General features: G+C 31.3%; 1 protein-coding gene across 3 annotated transcripts; it reads right to left on the bottom strand.

The window, feature by feature from the left end:
- Positions 1-1,162: 1,162 nt before the first annotated feature.
- Positions 1,163-19,176, bottom strand: LOC147812972 (very long chain fatty acid elongase 7-like). Of its 3 annotated transcripts, XM_087158849.1 has the most exons (8): positions 19,038-19,176; positions 16,331-16,419; positions 13,236-13,426; positions 9,820-9,900; positions 6,560-6,616; positions 4,991-5,096; positions 2,694-2,830; positions 1,163-1,434 (listed from the first exon to the last, which is right to left on the bottom strand). In XM_087158849.1, the coding sequence occupies exons 2-8, from the start codon at positions 16,401-16,403 to the stop codon at positions 1,261-1,263; spliced, it is 819 nt and encodes a 272-aa protein (XP_087014975.1). In that variant the 5' UTR covers positions 16,404-16,419; positions 19,038-19,176; the 3' UTR covers positions 1,163-1,260. The 3 variants fall into 3 exon arrangements, with proteins under 3 accessions (XP_087014975.1, XP_087014976.1, XP_087014977.1); XM_087158850.1 differs by lacking the exon at positions 9,820-9,900; XM_087158851.1 differs by lacking the exon at positions 13,236-13,426 and having other exon boundaries at positions 19,038-19,157.
- Positions 19,177-19,475: the final 299 nt, after the last annotated feature.

Genomic DNA, 19,475 nt, shown 5'->3' with positions numbered 1-19,475 from the left:
AGTATAAATGTTAGTCTGGAATAGTCTATTCTGGCGAGAAAAAGAAGAATACGAACGGAACTATATACAGTCGCGGAGGATTACTTAAATCCTGAACAGCAAATGATCTTTTCTTAACTTGCAACGGAGTATAGATGGTAGTCTAGAATAGTCTATTCTGACAACAACAAAAAAAAGAATACGAACGGAACTATATGCATTCGCTGATGATTACTTAAATCCTGAACGGCTATGGTCTTTTCTTAACTTGCAACGGAGTAAAAATCGTATTCTAGAATAGTCTATTCTGGCGAGAGAAAAAAAAGTATAGGAATGAAACTATATGCATTCGCGGATGATTACTTAAATCCTGAACAGCTATGGTCTCTTCTTAACTTGCAACGGAGTATAAATGTTAGTCTAGAATAGTCTACTCTGGCGAGAGAAAAAAAAGAATACGAATGGAACTATATGCATTCGCTGATAATTACTTAAATCCTGAACAGCTATGGTCTCTTCTTAACTTGCAACGGAGTATAAATGTTAGTCTGGAATAGTCTATTCTGGCGAGAAAAAGAAGAATACGAACGGAACTATATACAGTCGCGGAGGATTACTTAAATCCTGAACAGCAAATGATCTTTTCTTAACTTGCAACGGAGTATAGATGGTAGTCTAGAATAGTCTATTCTGACAACAACAAAAAAAAGAATACGTACGGAACTATATGCATTCGCTGATGATTACTTAAATCCTGAACAGCTATGGTCTTTTCTTAACTTGCAACGGAGTAAAAATCGTAGTCTATAATAGTCTATTCTGGCGAGAAAAAAAAGAATACAAACGAACTATATGCATTCGCGGATGATTACTTAAATCCTGAACAGCTATGGTCTTTTCTTAACTTGCAACGGAGTAAAAATCGTATTCTAGAATAGTCTATTCTGGCGAAAAAAAAGAATACAAACGGAACTACATGCATTCGCGGATGATTACTTAAATCCTGAACAGCAAATGATCTGAATGAACAACAAAAAAAAGAATACGAAATGTTTTTACAACCAGTTTTTAAGCTTTTGAGGTTAAGTAACAGATTTGTAACAGTTGGAAATTTTAACTCAGATTAATCTTGTATAAAGCCATAGTGTTATATGAATCGTTTTGCGATTGAGTGAATTCAAAGTACAATAAATAAATATTTTTATTTATTTCTTTTTATTTCAATTCTAATTTTTTATACACTAAAAAAGAAAGTTGCAATTTGTACCTAGGTGTTATATTTCACTTCGTTTCCTTCTTTTTCATGTATTGATTGATGTAGAAAGGGGTAAAAAGACAAAAGAAAACAAGTCCGTGCAGGAATCCAAATATAGCTGTAAAAAATCTCAGATTGCAATTTTCGGGGCGTATTATCATCGCCAATCCAGTCGTTGCCATTATCACTATAAACTGGATCTAAAAGAGAAAAAAAAAATTTTAAAATCGGAGCTTTTGGCTTTTAATTCAGCATGGGCGACTTCCTTTACAAAAATGTAAGGTGTTTTGAGATTCTTTTGGGATGTTAAGGCTGATTTACATTTGATTTGAAGTTGACATCAAAAGTAACTTTTAAAAAATCATCTCTCAGAGTTTATAAACAAGGTGTATGAAGTTGTTTCATTCACACTTGAGGTTGATCACCTTAGTGATTTTATGAGGTGTAAATGAGGGTGAAATTGAGGTTTATGGACCAGTTTATTTTTCTTGCAAAAGATAACCTGATTTTCTTCCTCATGTGTATTTTTTTTACGTCTTTCAACCTCAAAAATACGTTATTTTTTGTAAGGGATATAATATTTCTATTAACAATACTTTAAATAAACTACGGAAAGAGCATTTATAAAATATTGTATTAGTATCTTTTTAAATTTAACTATTTTTAAATTAACAAATTTAACTATCGGACTTGAAACCTAATTAAAGATTATTAATTAATGGTAAAACGATGAGAAATCTTCATTCCTCTAATTAAATATTTTAAACACAATTTTTTAATGTGTTATAACATTCACTATTACCTTAATAATATATAAAGTCGGGGTTTTGCCGTATATTTTTTTTACACCGGTCAACCTCAATACAACATCAAAAACACCTTATTTTTTGTAAGAATTACATTTTTCTGAGCTTAAACTTTACTCAGTAATTAATCTGATCAAAAGCCGACCAGCCTGTGTAGGGGGGAAAGAACTGTCCTTGCATCAGAAAGGTTCTGGGTTCGATTCCCGGGCAAGGCATGGATGTTTCTTTCTCTCTGTGTGTTCTGTGACCTTTCTCCTTTGTGTGCGTGAATGTGTGTGAATGTGACCCGCCCTATAAGCGGGTTTGTGGTTGAATGAATGGTGTGGCAGAAATCGAATTCTTGGCCATAGATGGCGCCACTGAAAACAAGAACAATCGCACCTCCTCTGCCTAAATAGGCATAAGACAAAAAAAATAATAATCTGATCAAAAAGAGCAATTTTAAGAGAAAGATGTTGTAAATCCATTAAAAATGTTTTGTTTTAACTACAAATAAAAAATATCCTTAAAAGCAAAACATCGATTGTATACCCACAAAATGCTCGTTTTAAAACAAGTTGGAACAATTATAACGCCTTTTTAATTGAACGGTATAGCATCTTCTTAAGATTACCAAAAATAAAAAAACGAATGAACAGCCGAAAATATCATACCATCTGTACGTTTGTCACGTGTCTTTTCCACCAGATATACTTCTGAACTGAAGGACCAAGGGAAGACAAGAGATAATAAGAGTACATCACAATGTGTGCAAAAGTATTAGTTAATGGTAAAACTGTTACATAACCTCCTGAAAAATAAAACATTTTCAATGGTAGATTTTAATATTTTTCTTTGTACGCAAAATCTACATTGTCTATCATGAGATTCCTCTGATAGTATTAATTTATTGCTTCTACACAATATCAGTTTTTCTTGAGCAGAGTACTATAACTACAGTGCGGCTTTGAGGAGAACTCCTCCAGACAAAAAGTCTGTTGCTATGGTAACGAGCAAGAGCTCATTTCAAATGGGGGTGCAATGGAGGAATGAAGGTGTCGATTAGTTTACTCACGTTGACCTATGCTAAGATCAAGACAAAACTATTCACCCCACACCCCTATTCGAAGTGACTTTTCCTCGTAACCATGGCACCCGCCACTACGCGAGACTGATGTCTGGCGGAGTTCTCCTGAAAGCTGCGCTGTAGGCCTCTTAGTTTAGAATTATACTGCTGTGCAATTGAAAAATCAACGTAAGCAACATAAAATTCGAAATTGAGATTTTTATATATTTGACATCTTTGTATGGTAAGCTACATAATACAAAAAAATAAAAAAATTTCAATAAGTTTTATTTTATTAGTCGTTTGAAATTTTGTTTTAGCGTACATCTCGGAATCAATCGTGAAGCAATAACGTTGTTTTTTTCAATTGCACGGCAATATAGCAGTGATGTTTTGAAATTAAGAAGGTAATGTTGTAATTATGAATATTACAGAATTTTTACAGTTATTTATCATGGCGGGAGCTTTTAATTTTAGCATCGTCTTTAAACACTAGTTACACAATACAATTGTTTTGGTACTTATTTTTTTAACTATAAATTTCAGTTTTTTTTAAAAAATAATAATAATAATAATGTTTTAAGGTCAAAAAAAATTTTTTTTGTCATTTTCTATTATAAAATTCTATACCCTTATGAGTTATTAAAGTTAACATTGTAATTTATAAGTATAGCATTGGTTTATATAGTATAACATAGTTTTTTCTGAGATGATTTTTATAAAATTACAGAAAAAAAAATGGAAAGAAATGCTTATCAAAAATCAGCTTAGGCGTAGAGCACACATTTTTTTATTATTACTGTTCTTTTATTTTAAATTTTATTCAGATATTTGTATATAAATATAAATACTTTTTATTTTATTTTATTTTATAACCATCTTTGAACAGCTGACCCAATTTTTGGGTTTACGACTACTACTGTTCAACTCCGTAACCTTGTAATTTTGAACCCAATCTAGAAGACAAGGAAACTCCTGGATCGAGTATTGGGAGAAATTTGCCTTCGTGGAGAACTTCTTGATGGAGCTTACCCGCATTAGCGTTACATGGGGAGGAAGACCACGAGAACCTCCCACAGTTAGACTAGCGGCAAGGGGACTCTTACTCATGATCCGTCTACCACTGAGGATATTTCACGTCAGCACTGTGGTCGGTGCAAGCCGGATGCGGAATTCGTATCGACCAGCCCTCGCCGGGATCGAGCCCCGGCTCACCTCATTGAAAGGCAAAAGCTCTATCCCCTGAGCCATCGTGGCTCAATATAAATACTTTAAAAAAATATGCATATATGCATAAAAATTAAACTAAACGAGCAGTTTTCTAAAAACAAGAAAAAGTCTGATCCATCTTACACTACATCTATGATGACTAGCATTGCTTCTATTCTCTTTAAATTTAGAAGCTGTCGAAGCCATTATTGTTGAGGTGCACTTGACCTAATTAGAAAACTTGCACTTGCACTAGGTCATAAACGATCAGCATTAAAATACAGGATAGAAATTATCACCTTTAAGAAAAAGGACTGAACTCATACGGCAGAAGCGAGTAAATAATTGACAAACACACATTGGATGGGAAATGTTACATCATCCTCTTTATTCTCCTAACTACTCTCCATTTAGACTGCCTCTGGTGTTTGGTCGTGACGCGTGGATCATTGGTTAATGTTTTAGCACTAATGACAAGAATTTTTGAAAATAAGTAATTTATAAACATGTATGTTGTTTGAACTACTAGGACTAGTTAGGACGAGAGAAGAGTACTGTTTTATTGAATAAATTGCATTTTCATGAATTTATCGAGTCGCCATTAATCACTTAAAAATAATGTATTATACTTTTAAAGCGTATGACGCAAAACATTTAAATTTATTTTTTTTAAAAAAAGTAAGTAACTCAACTTACCACAACCATATTTAACGAAATGCCAAGTTGTAATTGGCATAATCGCGTGATGAAATAGATGCAAAAATGTAATTTGAGAATTCTTTTTCCGAAGAACAAAAAATATCTGCAAATCAAGAAAAAAATTTAAAGTTAAGTCATTGTTGTTAAGAGCAGTTAAACAAAAAGTCCCAGAAAGATTACAGATAAATGTTAAAACATATACACAGAAGAGCCATTGCATTATGACCACCCTCCATCTATAACACTGGGCTCGCCCAGGTATTCATGGTTTCTCGCCCAGGAACAATGTTTTCATGGGGCACATTAGGACCCATAATCCTCATAGAACAATCCCTGACGTCTGTAAACTACTTAAATATAGTTGCAGACCAGGTTCACCCATTCATGGCAACAGTTTTTCCTGCGAGGGATAGTGTTTACCAACAGGATAATGCACCATGTCATAAGGGTCGAATCGTCGAGGAACATTCCAGTGACTTTCAAGTCATGTCATGGCCCCCAAATTCACCTGACCTTAATCCAATAGATCATTTTTGGTCCTACATTGAAAACCAAATTCGTGCTGCCACGTTTCCCCCTCGCAATGTGAGGGAATTGCAGAACCAGTTGGTGAGCGCTTGGTACTAGATACCTCAGACTACCTATCAGCACCTTGTGGAATCAATGCCACGGCAGATGCTAGATGTCTTGAGGGCTAAAGGTGGTCCTACATGTTATTAGCAGGGTAGTCATAATGTTATGGCTCTTCGGTGCATGTGCGTGTTTATAATCATCATAATATAATAAACCTCCTTAATATATTACAGCCCCTGGGCGAATTATTAGGCGTACTATAAGATTCTATGTAAAATATTAATCATCAGGTGATGCTAAACAGTTTTATTGTTTGTACGCGACTGAAACCGGTTTGCACTTGTTTACGTTCGTGTATCAATTGGTTAAATTAGACGATATATAATATAAATTCGAAGATTAGATAAATTAGGCGATATATATTATATAAACATAGAATATTTGTTATATCAGGTATTATATTAGTATATTATAATAATTAGACGAAATTATTACACGCTCTGTAGTTTTTTTAATAATTATATGTTTTCCACGAGTTTATATGCAATACTTTTGTATTTAAACATACCTGTAATAAGTTTTTATTTAGGAGATTTCTCATGTACTTCCTATTTATATTTATTTTCAGCGTATTGTATTACAATGTTAAGCAACCGATACACGAACGTAAACAAGTGCAAACCAGTTACATCCGCGTAAGAACAATAAAGCTGTATAGTATCACCTGGTAATTACGAGTTTATATAGAATCTCATAGTGCGTCACAAATTTGGCCAAGGACTGTATATTAAAAATTTAAAAAGTAAACAAGATCAAAAAAAATATACTAGAAATGTTTACTATAAATAGAATTTTTTTTTAGGAAAAATGCAGTATTTTACGTGTAAGCTTAGTAAAAATACAAACAAGAAAAATACAAAAAAAAGAAGAAAAAACTTCAGTTTCATGAGACACAAGACAATTTTAGACAATATATTTTGACGAAATACTTACTGTGTCTAGAAATTCAATGTATTTTGATATATAGAAGACGTAAAAGGCTTCAAGCATCTAAAAAAATGATAATAATATTTTAATGGTAAATTAAATATCTCATACAGTTTCTACATATGCAAAGTTGAAATATACGAAATGCAGGCCTTGTCTACAATGCCGGGACCTTTGTATACAATACCCGAATATCGGGTAAATGTTTACTGATACTCATCTGTAAACTACTTTTCCACAAGAACGTAAACTTAATCACTCAAATACTGAGCCGATATATACAACGCAGTAATGAATGATCTGAAATCGTCTGCTTAGAGACATATGTGAAAAACGAAAATTTAAACTTCTAAAATTAATTATGAAGCATTTAAGAGAAGCGCATCAAACTTTGCTGTAGTTTTAAAAAATCAACATGTGGATAAAAGATATAAATGTCAACTAGGAGAAATCAGATAAATTGGAATTAAATTTCTGGAAGAAACACATATTAATAAATGTTCCACTCCGGTTAGAATAATTTCTTTTTATTTTCACAAGTGTGCGTTTTGAAAGGTTTTCAAAATAAATTTAAAATAATTTTAATAAAAAACTATAAGTAATTTTACCCATCAAAAAATTATAGGGGAGAGTGGGCCAGCCCCGCTCACTTAAGGAGTATTGCTTATATTTCTGTATAATATTGAGTAATAATCAATATTTTTGTATGTTTCTATTGTTTTATCATCTAATTAAATAATACAAAAAGAATAAACCGAAAAAAGAATAGTTTTACTTAAATAGAAATTTAAAAAAACATGCTTTTCAGCTCTTTTCAAAATGTGTCGGGTAGCCCCGCTCAGTTACAAAAATTATGTTTTATGACTATTTTTTCAGGTGTAAATGAAAATGACCAATGTATTGACAATAGGTAAACCTCGTTTATCATTTTTATCACAAAATTATTTTATTTATTGCATATTTATATACTTTTAGTGAATTCTATCATTTAATAACAACAAATGTCATACTTTTTATCATTATTAATGTATATTAATATATTATAATATTAATATATATTTATATTAAATATTTAACGAAAATAATTTAATTTAAGTAACAATAATTAATAACAATAGTTGTTTTTCAATATAAACTTATTTGGTTGATCTCTTCTTATAAACTTAATATAAAATACTTCTTATAAAATTACAAATTCACTTTGTATTTTGATTGCATTCAAATGCTTCTGTAGATTGATTCGTTCACAAATAAGTGAAATAAGTAAACAAATAGCTTATCATAATATTTATGATTTCCTGATATTAAATTTAATTTGGATATATCAATTACATTTTAAAAATATTTAATTTTTCATTTTTAAATATATAAATTTATGTTTCATATAATATTAAAACATATATTTGTTGTTAAAAATGCATATAACATTCAAATTTGAAGCAATAAAATAATAATCTTTGCAACCGTAGATTTATCGACGAAATAAAATTGGGCGGTGATACCCGACATTCATGTGAGCGGGGCTACCCGAAATCCAATTTTTTTGTAAATTTGTAATTACTCGAATTTTTCACATATTGGCTTCTTTCTTTGCGCAAATTAAACTTAAGACTGCATACTTTAATGCTGTACGTATAGAAAAAATTATTATTTTAGTATTAAAATGAAGTTTAATCGAAACATTCAACCAATTTTTCTTAATCTCATAACTACTGTATTCAACATATTTTCAAAACTATTGTTTACCACGTTAACAGCTGCATAAATGCTTGAAACTTTGAAAATAAACTTTTTTTAATGTAACAATTAATGTTGAATGGCCCATTGACTTGAAAAAATATTCTATGCATATGAAATTGACAGTGGGCGGGGGTACCAGCTGGGCGGGGCAACCCGACTCTCCCCTACTTGGATCTCAAATTATCATCGCGTATCTTGCAGCTTTGAAGCTCAAAGAGAAAATTTGTTTTATTTTTAAAATCAGCTTACTAAATGGAGTTTAAACCAGTTCGGAACAATTTTCCAGGCACTGAACTAAAAACAAGCCTTGTTGATATGTGTTTCAACACAGCTATTCGGGGCACTTTTCTACTAGGTTATACTTTAAAAAAAAAAAGAAAATCAACAAAAAAGTTGTGATAGCCTTATGACGATCACTGGTCACTCATTGGTCAAATGCTTTTTCTTTCTAGATTGACTCCGTTAAACGACACAACATTTCAAATCATGGGTCGCAAAAACTGTCTCAATTGATGTTTGTCATCGGATTGATTTTCAAATCCTGCCTATGTAGTACGTGTTTCAAGACGTCACGAAATACATTTCCTTCTTCAGCATTCGTATTCAGAATAAAATCACCCTCAGGCCAGTAATTATACTTAAAATAAATTAAAATAATATTATTAAAATTAAAATAATAAAAAGAATATAAAAATACTTTAAATTATTATTATGTAAATACATTAAAAATGCCTGCTAGTGAAAATAAAAAGAAAAACAGCAGCGGTTGCCCTAGCAACGCATGCAATGACGACGCATGCGCACTGTTTACTTTTACTCTTGAACACAGTTGAAAAGTGTGTAGACGCCATCAAATCCAACCAATGACCCATTTTGACAATGGCAAAAATCAGAATTTTTTGAGTGAGCATATATGGCGTAACTACCACTATAAATATTAAATACCAATTCACTAGTATATAAGACATGTTAACTTGATTCTATCATGAGGTACCTTTTGATAGATGAAGGTTGACATAGTCTAAACTTAATTCCCCACATTGGTGACCCGGACGTGATAAGAAATTGTCAATATTGATTGATGAAACCACATTAAAACAGTTGACTTGCTCTAAATATATATATATATATATATATATATATATATATATATATATATATATATACTGCTCCAAAAAAAAAGAAGTCCGGTGAAGTAAATAAAGTCTCCCGGTTAATAAATAATAATGAGCGAAATGCTTGGAAGAAAAAAATAAAATTTAATGAGCAAAAATTAAATTTAATAAATAAACAGCATTAATCAACTAGTGGTATCTGTTCATCGAATTCTATTACAGATAAAATTCTGGAAGGGGAGTAATGTGGCGTAACTACCACTATAAATATTAAATACCAATTCACTAGTATATAAGACATGTTGACTTGATTCTATCATGAGGTACCTTTTGATAAATGAAGGTTGACATAATCTAAACTTAATTCCCCACACATATCTTGAGTTTCTAAAATATATTAAAATCACCAACTTTGACAGCAGCATCATCATTCGAAAAATCCATAGGTTCGCATATCCAGTTGAAGTTATTAAACCAGCCGTAAGCAGCAAACTGCAAGAAAAATTTCATAAATTAAGAAGTGTTCCATACACTAATATAAATTGCTAAATAAAATAAGACGTTTTCACTGCACAAAAAAAAAATGAAACGCCGTGAATAACTTTTGATCTAGTGATTGGATTTCCATCTATTTGGACTCAATGTTTCGAGAACTTCAAGCGATACAAATATGCTAACTAGTTAGAGCAGACGACATTTTAAATTGCGAAATCAGACACAAAACGTATTTTCTCCTAATAGTGGCTTACTTGACCGATTTCGCTCAAATTTTGTATTTCGCCACACAAAAATGAATTCTTTAAAATAATTAAAAAATATGAGTATTTTGTTATTGAAAAATGTTTCGACTATTATCATGTAACATAATTAAAAATAATAAATACTTATTAAAATTATTTTTTTTTGTGAAATTATCTTTAAGAAAACGAATTTAATAACTTAGTAGAAATTTTTTTCAATTCACTTAAAATGTTCGGGACTTCTCCCTGAGCCTGGCGCAAGCAAATAATCGCCGAGAAATGTAGAATTGCGCCAAATTTCTTACTACCATATGGGAAATGTTAGCTTGGTGCCATGTGCTCTATTGTAAGAATTCTTTGGGGATAAAACTGTTTTGTTTACAATTCATTAATATTTGTTTACAGTTGAACTTGTTCTGCTTACTATTAATAAATATTTGTTTATAGTTGAAGAGCTTTAGACTTTTATTCCGTTGACTGTTTTGTCATTCGCTTCTCTTTGCGACTTGGCTCGCGTCTTGTTCACAATTGGCAACATTTGTGACAAGCTAACGGAAAAGTATCAAATACTCTATAGATACGAAAATATGTGGTCGTAAGTTTGGAAACTAAAATTTACATAAAAGGTACTAAATTTACGACTGACCAAACAAATACTAGGAACATTATATTTCCAAGATTGCGAACAATATTTTTAGTTTTTATTTCAAAAATATTTTTAAAGACGAATATTTTTTTTTAAATCAGCGCACGCGTTTACCTTTTTGATAAGGCTATAGTTCACAAACTTCGGTGTCATTTAAAACTTAAACATTTCTTTTTGTATGAGAATAAGTAACCTTTAAAAATTATTGAACATGTGTTTCTCTTCAAGTTCTTTTTTTTTCTCAATTATTTTTAGTTGATACACTTTTTGCCAGATACCATGAATATTGTCATGTATGTTTCCATAATCAGTATTATTTTTATATATTCCAAACAGATACAGTCACTGAACAAATTATTAGACGCACTATAAAATTCTATGTAAAATCTTAATTATCAGGTGATAGTATACAGCTTCATTGTTTTTATGTGACAGAAACCGGTTTGCACTTGTTTAAGTCTGTGTATCAATTGGTTAAATTAGACGATAAATAATATAAATTCAACTATAGGATAAATTAGACGATATACAATATTATATAAATATAGAATATTTATTATATCAAGCACTATATTAGTATATTATAATAATTAGATCAAATTAGTAGACACACTGTAGTTTTTTAATAATTACATGATTTGCACCAGTTTATAGACAATGCTTAAATAATTAAACATACATGTAATGGGTTTTTATTCAGGAGATTCTTTCATATACTTATATACTTCCTATGAGTATTTATTTTTAACGTATTGCATTACAATGTTAACCAATTGATACAGGACGGTAAACAAATGCAAACCGGTTTCATCCGAGTAAAAATAATAAAGCTGTACAGTATCACCTGATAATTATAATTTTACATAGAATCTTATAGTGCGTCTTATAATATGGTCAAGGGTTGTATATTTTCTACATAACTTTAATTCTATTAATAGTATGTAAGTTTAAATTTCTAAAAGGAAATTGTATAAATAGTACTATGTATAAAGTCAGACTTGCCATATTTATCACCAAATAGGGTAAGAGACATAAAATTTTACAAGACGAAATTTCAGAAAGGCAAATAATTCTAAAAAAGTATGAAAATTCTTATTTCCTTTTGGATAAAATTGTAGAAAGCTGAATTATCCATTTGAATAAATAAACAAATAAATATATTTTAATTATTGCTGATAATAGACTTGACAAAATAAAAATACACACAACTGTAAAATTACTGAAACCACATAACATTCCAACATAAAATTTTCAAATATACAGCTCTCAAAATAAATTTATTAATTTTTTTTTCTCAACAGTTTCTCTAACACCACAGGAAATCCAATGGTATGCCTGCTGTTGATGTAGTATGGGTACCTTGATCCTTATAGGTTATTGAAACGTGGCATTTGTTTACATTAGCAACTGTTCTTTCCATTCTATTTCGATTAAGCCAAGCCCACCAAGTACCAGTTGTCTTAAGTGTCACACTTAAATTTCTTTAACAAAGATTCTTTCACAAAGATTTCATTTCTTTCACTGAATATTTCTTACTTAACACAAAGACAGGTACGATACCATGCAGAACAAAAACAAACTAATTATGCATCGAAGTTGCCAGGTACACAGAACATATGTCATGGTTACAATAAAATGCATAGCCAAAAAACAAATCTTATTTAAGTAAGAGACGTAGAAGAGAAATAATTATACTTTAACAAATTCGATGTGCGATGCGTCGCTGTATTTAATTAACTTTGTGTTTATTAATATTCCAACTTATGTGAAAAAACTTGGCTCGACTTTATCACGCCATTTTGTTTATAAACGATCAGATGATGCTGACGTCATAGATCACGTGTGTCTTCTTCTTAAAGTACAAGTACCAAATTATGTAATTTAAAAATCCATCAACTAATCCTTATGTTGTTTAAAAAGCAGCGAGATAAAATTTAAAAGATCCGCGATGGCTCAGGGGATGGAGCGTCCGCCTTCCAATGAGGTGAACCAGGGTTCGATCCCGGCGATGGCTGGTCGATACGAAATCTGCATCCGGCTTGCACCGACCACAGTGCTGACGTGAAATATCTTCAGTGGTAGACAGATCATGGATGAGAGTCCCGTTACCATCAGGCTGACCGTGGGAGATTTTCGTGATCTTCCTCTCCATGTAACGTAAATTCGGGTTAGTTCCATCGAAAAAGTCCTCCACGAAGGCAAACTTCTCCCAATACTTGATCGAGAAATTCCCTTGTCTTCTGAATCGGGTTCAAAATTACAAGGCTACGGAGTTGAACATTAGTAGTCTTAAACCCAAAAATTGGGTCGGCTGTTCAACGACGGTTATAAAATATATAAAATAAAATAAAATGTAGTTTAAAAGAATTATGCCAAAATATCTTTCAGACAGTGACAAAATGACACTGAATTAAAAATAAAATAAAGACCAATTTACTCACCCTATAAAACATCCATCCACTTAAAGCTACAAGAACAATGTTGTAAAGAAGCATCGGTGTTCTTAAATCATATGGATTCCTGTTTTTCATCATCTTAGGTCCAATTATTTTGATATAAATAAGAAAAATGATAACACCTGCGTATGTCTTGTATGGTGAATCCATCAAAGGATAAGAAATTACTCGTGGATCTAAAAATCACAAAGTTGGTTTTACGCTTAGGAAATTTAAATATTTGACTTTTATTAAATTTTCTATAATCATAAATAAGTTTTAACACATTGAACTCCGCTCGTTTTCTTAATTAAATCCCCGTCCTGCCATACGCGCTGTTTATTAGTGCTAGTATTGTGATATAGCAAATCGTAGCACACCACTGACAGATTAACATAAAAATTAAAGTATTTGTAATAAATAAAAATCAATTAAATTTTTAATAAATTTTCAGTAATTACTTAATAACTATGACATTTTTTTTTAGTTTTATCTTAATTTTTACACACTTAATAATGAATTTTTAGTTTTATACTAATTTTGTTACCGATGAGCAGCGTGGCATTTAATATTTTACTCTATAAGCGTCGCTGAACAGCAGACCCAATTTTTGGGTATACGACAACTAATGTTCAACTCCGTTGCCTTGTAATTTTGAACCCAATACAGAAGACAAGGGAACTCCTGGATCAAGTGTTAGGAGAAATGTCGCCTTCGTGGAGGACTTTTGATGAAACTAACCCGCATTTGCGTTATTTGAAGAGGAAGACCACTAAAACTTCCCACGGTTAGAATGACGGCATGGGAACTCTAACCCATGATCTGTCTACCACTGAGGATATTTCACGTCAGCACTGTGGTCGGTGCAAGCCGGATGCGGAATTCGTGGCATTCAATATATTGAAAATTAACGTAACTTTAAACAATAGTGTTTTTATTATAATAGTATCTATTATGTAGTGTCTCATATAATACTAGAACCCCCTACCGCTTGCTAGATTGCATCGCAATTTACGCTCGCTTAATTAACGTATTTTTACCCTGTTTCGTATATATATCGCGTTATTCGTTTTTAAAGTAAAGTTCTAAAACTAGGTAACATATACATCCTGTGAAACTTTTGATTCATATATATTTTTGTGCTCTTCGAGTTCGGCTGTCTTCAATCCTTTGTTGCCAACGCGAAAAAGAAATTTTATCAGTTTTTTTTTTGAAGTTATACTTCTTATGCGACTTCCAACAAGGTTGGGTTAAACGTTTAACGCTACATTTTTATTGGCCGGGAAATCACGTGGTAGGATCCAGTTTTCCCTCATTCATTTCCATATTGTTTTGGTTATCAGTAGCATAAAAATAATAAAAAAAGTATTGTTTTTCTATAAATATTTTTTTAGTTTGTTTTCATACACATATAACTTAATAGGATAGTATTTTTTTATTTTCAAATTTAGTGGATAACAATTGTAAAAAATGAGTGAAAACAATCCCACGGACAATACGACGGATTTAGGGTTATGTCAATCTCTTGTGAATATCAATTGATTGTTAGGTTTTCTCTTCTGAAATTACATTATGATGCATTCACATACATTATTAATACAAATACATTTTCCAGGGCGAGACGATAAGGCAACTACAAGCACTTCCACTGGTTCAAGAGGTCCACGAGGGAAAAATGCACAATATTACCGTGATTACAGAGCACGGAAGCGAGCGGATCAGGAAAAAGATTCGTTGAATAGAACTAGTGATCCTTCTACGACTGCTGATTCTTCTACAATTAACGTCGCAGGTTGCGAAGTTTAACTTCTTCCGCGTGGAGGGACTCCAAGCACTATTCTTTTTTTCTATTAAAATAAACGTAATGCGTATTTCTGTTTTATAGAATGAGAATAAGACAGAGAGATAGTAACACTAATTTAAAGTTTGGTGAAGTAAATAGAGTGGCCTGCCGGGATTGCTTTATATCTTACCGAAATATTGCTGCTCGCGTTGGTCGAGATCCCATGACTGTTAGCAGAATATGGAATAGATAAGTTCATGACGGTCATATGGAACGCCATGCAGGATCTCAGTAGAGCCCCATCACTAACAGCCGAGAAGACAGACCTGTTGTCTAAATGGCCTTAAGGGATCGTACAGCTACGTCACGAACTCTGAGTCAATAAATGGGGTGGGGTCATTTGCAAGACAACAAGTGTCTGCACGAACAGTTCGTCGACGTTTGCTGCAGCATTGACTGGCAGCATGGCGACCATATCTTCGGCTACCCTTGACGCCGCATAACAGGCAGAAGAGCCTCCAATCAACCCCGAATCTGGACGCAGAAATTGCATGACGTCGCCTTCTCAGGCAAATCCAGGTTCTGTATACAGCATCATGATGGCAGCCTCAGTGTTTGGCGACATCGTGGAGAACGTCCATTGGCAGCTTGCATTCGACATCGTCTTACTGGCCCATCACCTGGAGTAATGTTATAGGGTGCCATTGTATACACGTCTCTATCACCCCGTGTTCGCATTGCCGAGACTTTGAACAGCAGCCGTTACATTTCTGATGTGTTAGGGCCAGTTGCTCTCTGCCTTATCTTTGAGGCCTCCATAACGCTACGTTTCAGCAGGGCAATGCACGACAGCATGTTGCCAGCACTGTTTTCACTTTCCTTGACACAGAACATGTTTGCCTGTTGCTCTGACCAGCACGTTCTCCTGATCTTTCACCAAATGAAAACGTCTGGTCAATGGTTGCCGAACGACTGGCGTGCCACCACTCGTCAGTCACTACGGTCGATGAATTGTGGCATAATAATGAAGCTGAATAAAATGCTGTACCCGTCCATGCTATCCAATCTCTGTTCGACTCGATCCCCAGGAGAATAACTGCTATTATTTCTACCAAGGGAGGCTGCTCTGAGTACTGATTTCTCAAGATCTATACATCCAAATATCCTGAAAATTCAATCACTTGTTTTTCCAACTATAATGTATGTGCCTAATAAATAACATCCTGTCATTTGCAATCCTTCTTGGTGTAGCAATTTTAATGGCCAATAGTGTATATGTGTGTGTATATGTTATATAGAAAGGTAAACTGGAACTTACCTCCATATTTTAGGACATAATCTACATCTACCGTAATATTATGAGAATGAGAATCCATTATCTCGGTGGCCATTTTACAGTAATCCAATCTGTAATAAATGCATTGTAAAATATATTTTGATTTAATAATTTTCTATAAACAAATATATATCTTTTATTTTTTTAGGATACAAGCAAATTTGCAGGGGAAAGTTCGAAAATACCGGACGTCGCAACGATAATAAAACTTACAGCGCTTCAATTCCAAACTGCCTCTCAAGCAGCAGCATTTTTCCTGAAGCAGGCATAATTTATTTCAGAAATTGGAAATCGAGAATAAATTGTTGCCTTTCTACTAGAAAAAAAAAGTATTTTATATCATTTTAACGCTTCAAGTTTGGCACACTTGTGTTAATATTTTTTTACATCATCCATTCAACTTTCTCCATTAATTGAGATATTTGTTTTCTTCAATTGTTAGCTACGAATTTTACTAAATTTAGATTATAAAAAATGCCAACTTAGAAAGTTAAGTGAAATTGCCCTTACATTGAAAACAAAAAAATATCGAATAACACTTTATTAAAAAAAAAAAATTTTCCGTAAGGAGTCAGCTTGGAATTGAAGAAAAAGAGCTGCACGCTTTGTAATCTAGCTACAGAATCCTAAAGTTTTCTCTTTTTTAATTCCTAAGCAGATATTTAAATAAATTCCTCAAATTTTTCTATGAATGATAAATAGGCCCTTTAGTTCAATAAGGTAAATGATATTAAATATAAAAAAATTAGTAAAATTTAATCAAATTAAAAAAAAACCTTTTGATATCTTATCGGCCATCAAAACCCTATTTTTATTAAGTTTAAGTTTCATAATATATTTGACAAGTTAAATAATTTGTTTCCAGTAAAAGATTTTAACATAAATAAAAGATATAAATCTAATAAAATTCTTGGTAGGACAATTTTTAATTATAGCAAAAATAGTTCTTTATTACATATTATAGTTCATTATTAGCAAAAATTTAGAGAAAATGAATATATCCGATTATGAATGTCACTGTGATGGAGAGAAATATTTTGACTTTGTTGATAAATATCATAAATATATTACTACCGGTAATTTAAATATTATATAAAATTTGAAACTAATAAATTTCAATCTTAAAAGACCCTAAATATAGACCCATTCTATCAGTAAAATTCTAAAATGTTTCTTTAATGACCTCAATAACTTTTGTCTAAAGATCTCAATTTGATTCTCGTTACCTTCTGGTTTGTTAACAGAATGAAAATGTCCTGTTCATTACTAATTTAAAAACCTTTTTTAAATAATGAAGGAATTTGAAAACCTTTTTTAATAACAGTAACAATTCATCAAATTTTTCTGAAACTGATCGAGCAATTTAGCAACTTCAAAAAAAAAAAAAAAAATTATTACCCCCATATACAAGGTTAACATTAACTATGGAATCTACCGTAAATTCTATTTTGGACTTTTAAGTAAGGAATTAATGAATTGTAAACATTTTAAGTTTAGTAATTTAAATAACAATATTATCATTAAAAAAATTTGTTTTCGTTCAGAGGTTAAAAATTTAAAATTAATTCCATATTTAATAATAACAATAACAGCAACAATTCAACATTTTTTTTTCTAAAACTGATCGAGCATTTAAGCATTCACAAAAAAAAAACTTTAATTACCCCCGTATAAAAAGCTAACAATAATTATGCAATCTCTTGATTTCCAAGATTTCTTTTCCTTTTGATGTCATTTTGAGTTACTACTAGTTAAGTTAGTTACTAGTTGAGTTAGATTATAAACTTATCCTTAATTGCATCTCTGATTATTGGGAAATTCTAATTATATATGTCTTTTTAATAATTATCTTTACAATGGAAAACATTTTTTTGTTCAAATAGATAGAATACAAGAGGAATCTAATTTTTCGTCGCATCTAGCTTGCATATTTTTTCACTTTAATGAGAGAGAAAATAAATTATACTCTTAATATTAAATATGTTTTTAGATTTATTTATGATTTAATTAACCTTAATTTTCAAATTTATACAATTTTGTTAAATAATCTTTTCCCCGAAGAATTAATCCCATTTTGTAATCGTGACGATAATATTATTTTTACTATTTTGGATTGAAGTAATAAAAAAGAGGAAAATATCCACATTGTTGACTTATTAGATAAAAGAAATCAATTATTAAATTCAATATAAATTAACTAATTACATGAAATTCTAGTGTTTCTATAAGCATTCATTTAAGTACTATTTTTAATCAAATAAAGAGAATTAAAATAATTTGTAATAAGTGAAACAAATCGAGAAACTTCACACTATTATAATGATATATTTTGCTTTGGCTATATTAATGCTATATTAGAAAGCATACTAATTTACGTGTGAGTCGACCACAAATTACATCTTTTTGTTCGAAATTGTATCTTTTTTCAGAGTAAAATAAATTTGGTAAATAATTACCTAATTCTACTCTTATCACAAATCATTTTTATGCATAAATGATATATTCTATAATGAAAATAAATAAATGCAAATACATATTTTTTCATTATATCCCAGTCAATTTTTTATAAGAATCTTAACAATGTAACTCATATTGTTACGCTTGTCACATTAAGAAATGGTTTAAACAGATATAATTGCATTTTTGCACAAGAAATAACGTCGAACATTGAAAATAAAAATTTAAATACCTTTCTGAATGCTTGTCCTAGCAAATATTGTTCTTTCTATTGAAAAAAAGATAACTTTCGACTGTTTTCAAGTAGGCCTTCACTGTTTCTTCAGTACATCGCTATTCTATTTTTACAAGTAAATGCTCGGATCCAAGCATTTCCTCCATAATTATGGCATCATAATCTTTAAGGTCATGCGCGTGATAAATATCAGCCCATCATATAATAGAGGAAATAATTAATTTGAAAGGGAGAATGATTAAATACCTTAACAGAAGTAGTGATAGAAATCTAAAACTGACTGTGACTAACTAATTGATCGAAATGTAATACAAGTCCTCAGCTTGAAAAAATAATGTGTGTGTATTTCAGTAAATTTACAAATACTATTTTACAGTTTTTAAAGATAATTATAAGCAAAATATTTGACTAAACTAATTATTACTTTTATGCAAG

The sequence above is a fragment of the Parasteatoda tepidariorum genome, chromosome 3, assembly GCF_982258835.1.
Source record: "Parasteatoda tepidariorum strain Cologne lab strain chromosome 3, Ptep-v5.0, whole genome shotgun sequence".
Classification (NCBI taxonomy): domain Eukaryota; kingdom Metazoa; phylum Arthropoda; class Arachnida; order Araneae; family Theridiidae; genus Parasteatoda; species Parasteatoda tepidariorum.
The sequence above is the reverse complement of the archived record's forward strand: the minus strand, read 5'-3'. Positions and strand labels throughout refer to the sequence as shown.

Excerpts from the sequence above, each read along its gene's own strand:
- LOC147812972 (XM_087158849.1), bottom strand. The coding sequence starts at position 16,403 with ATGGCCACCGAGATAATGGATTCTCATTCTCATAATATTACGGTAGAT. Across the intron at positions 13,427-16,330 it reads TTATGTCCTAAAATATGGAG|ATCCACGAGTAATTTCTTAT; the intron begins GTAAGTTCCAGT and ends TGTGATTTTTAG. Across the intron at positions 9,901-13,235 it reads GTGGATGGATGTTTTATAGG|TTTGCTGCTTACGGCTGGTT; the intron begins GTGAGTAAATTG and ends TTTTTCTTGCAG.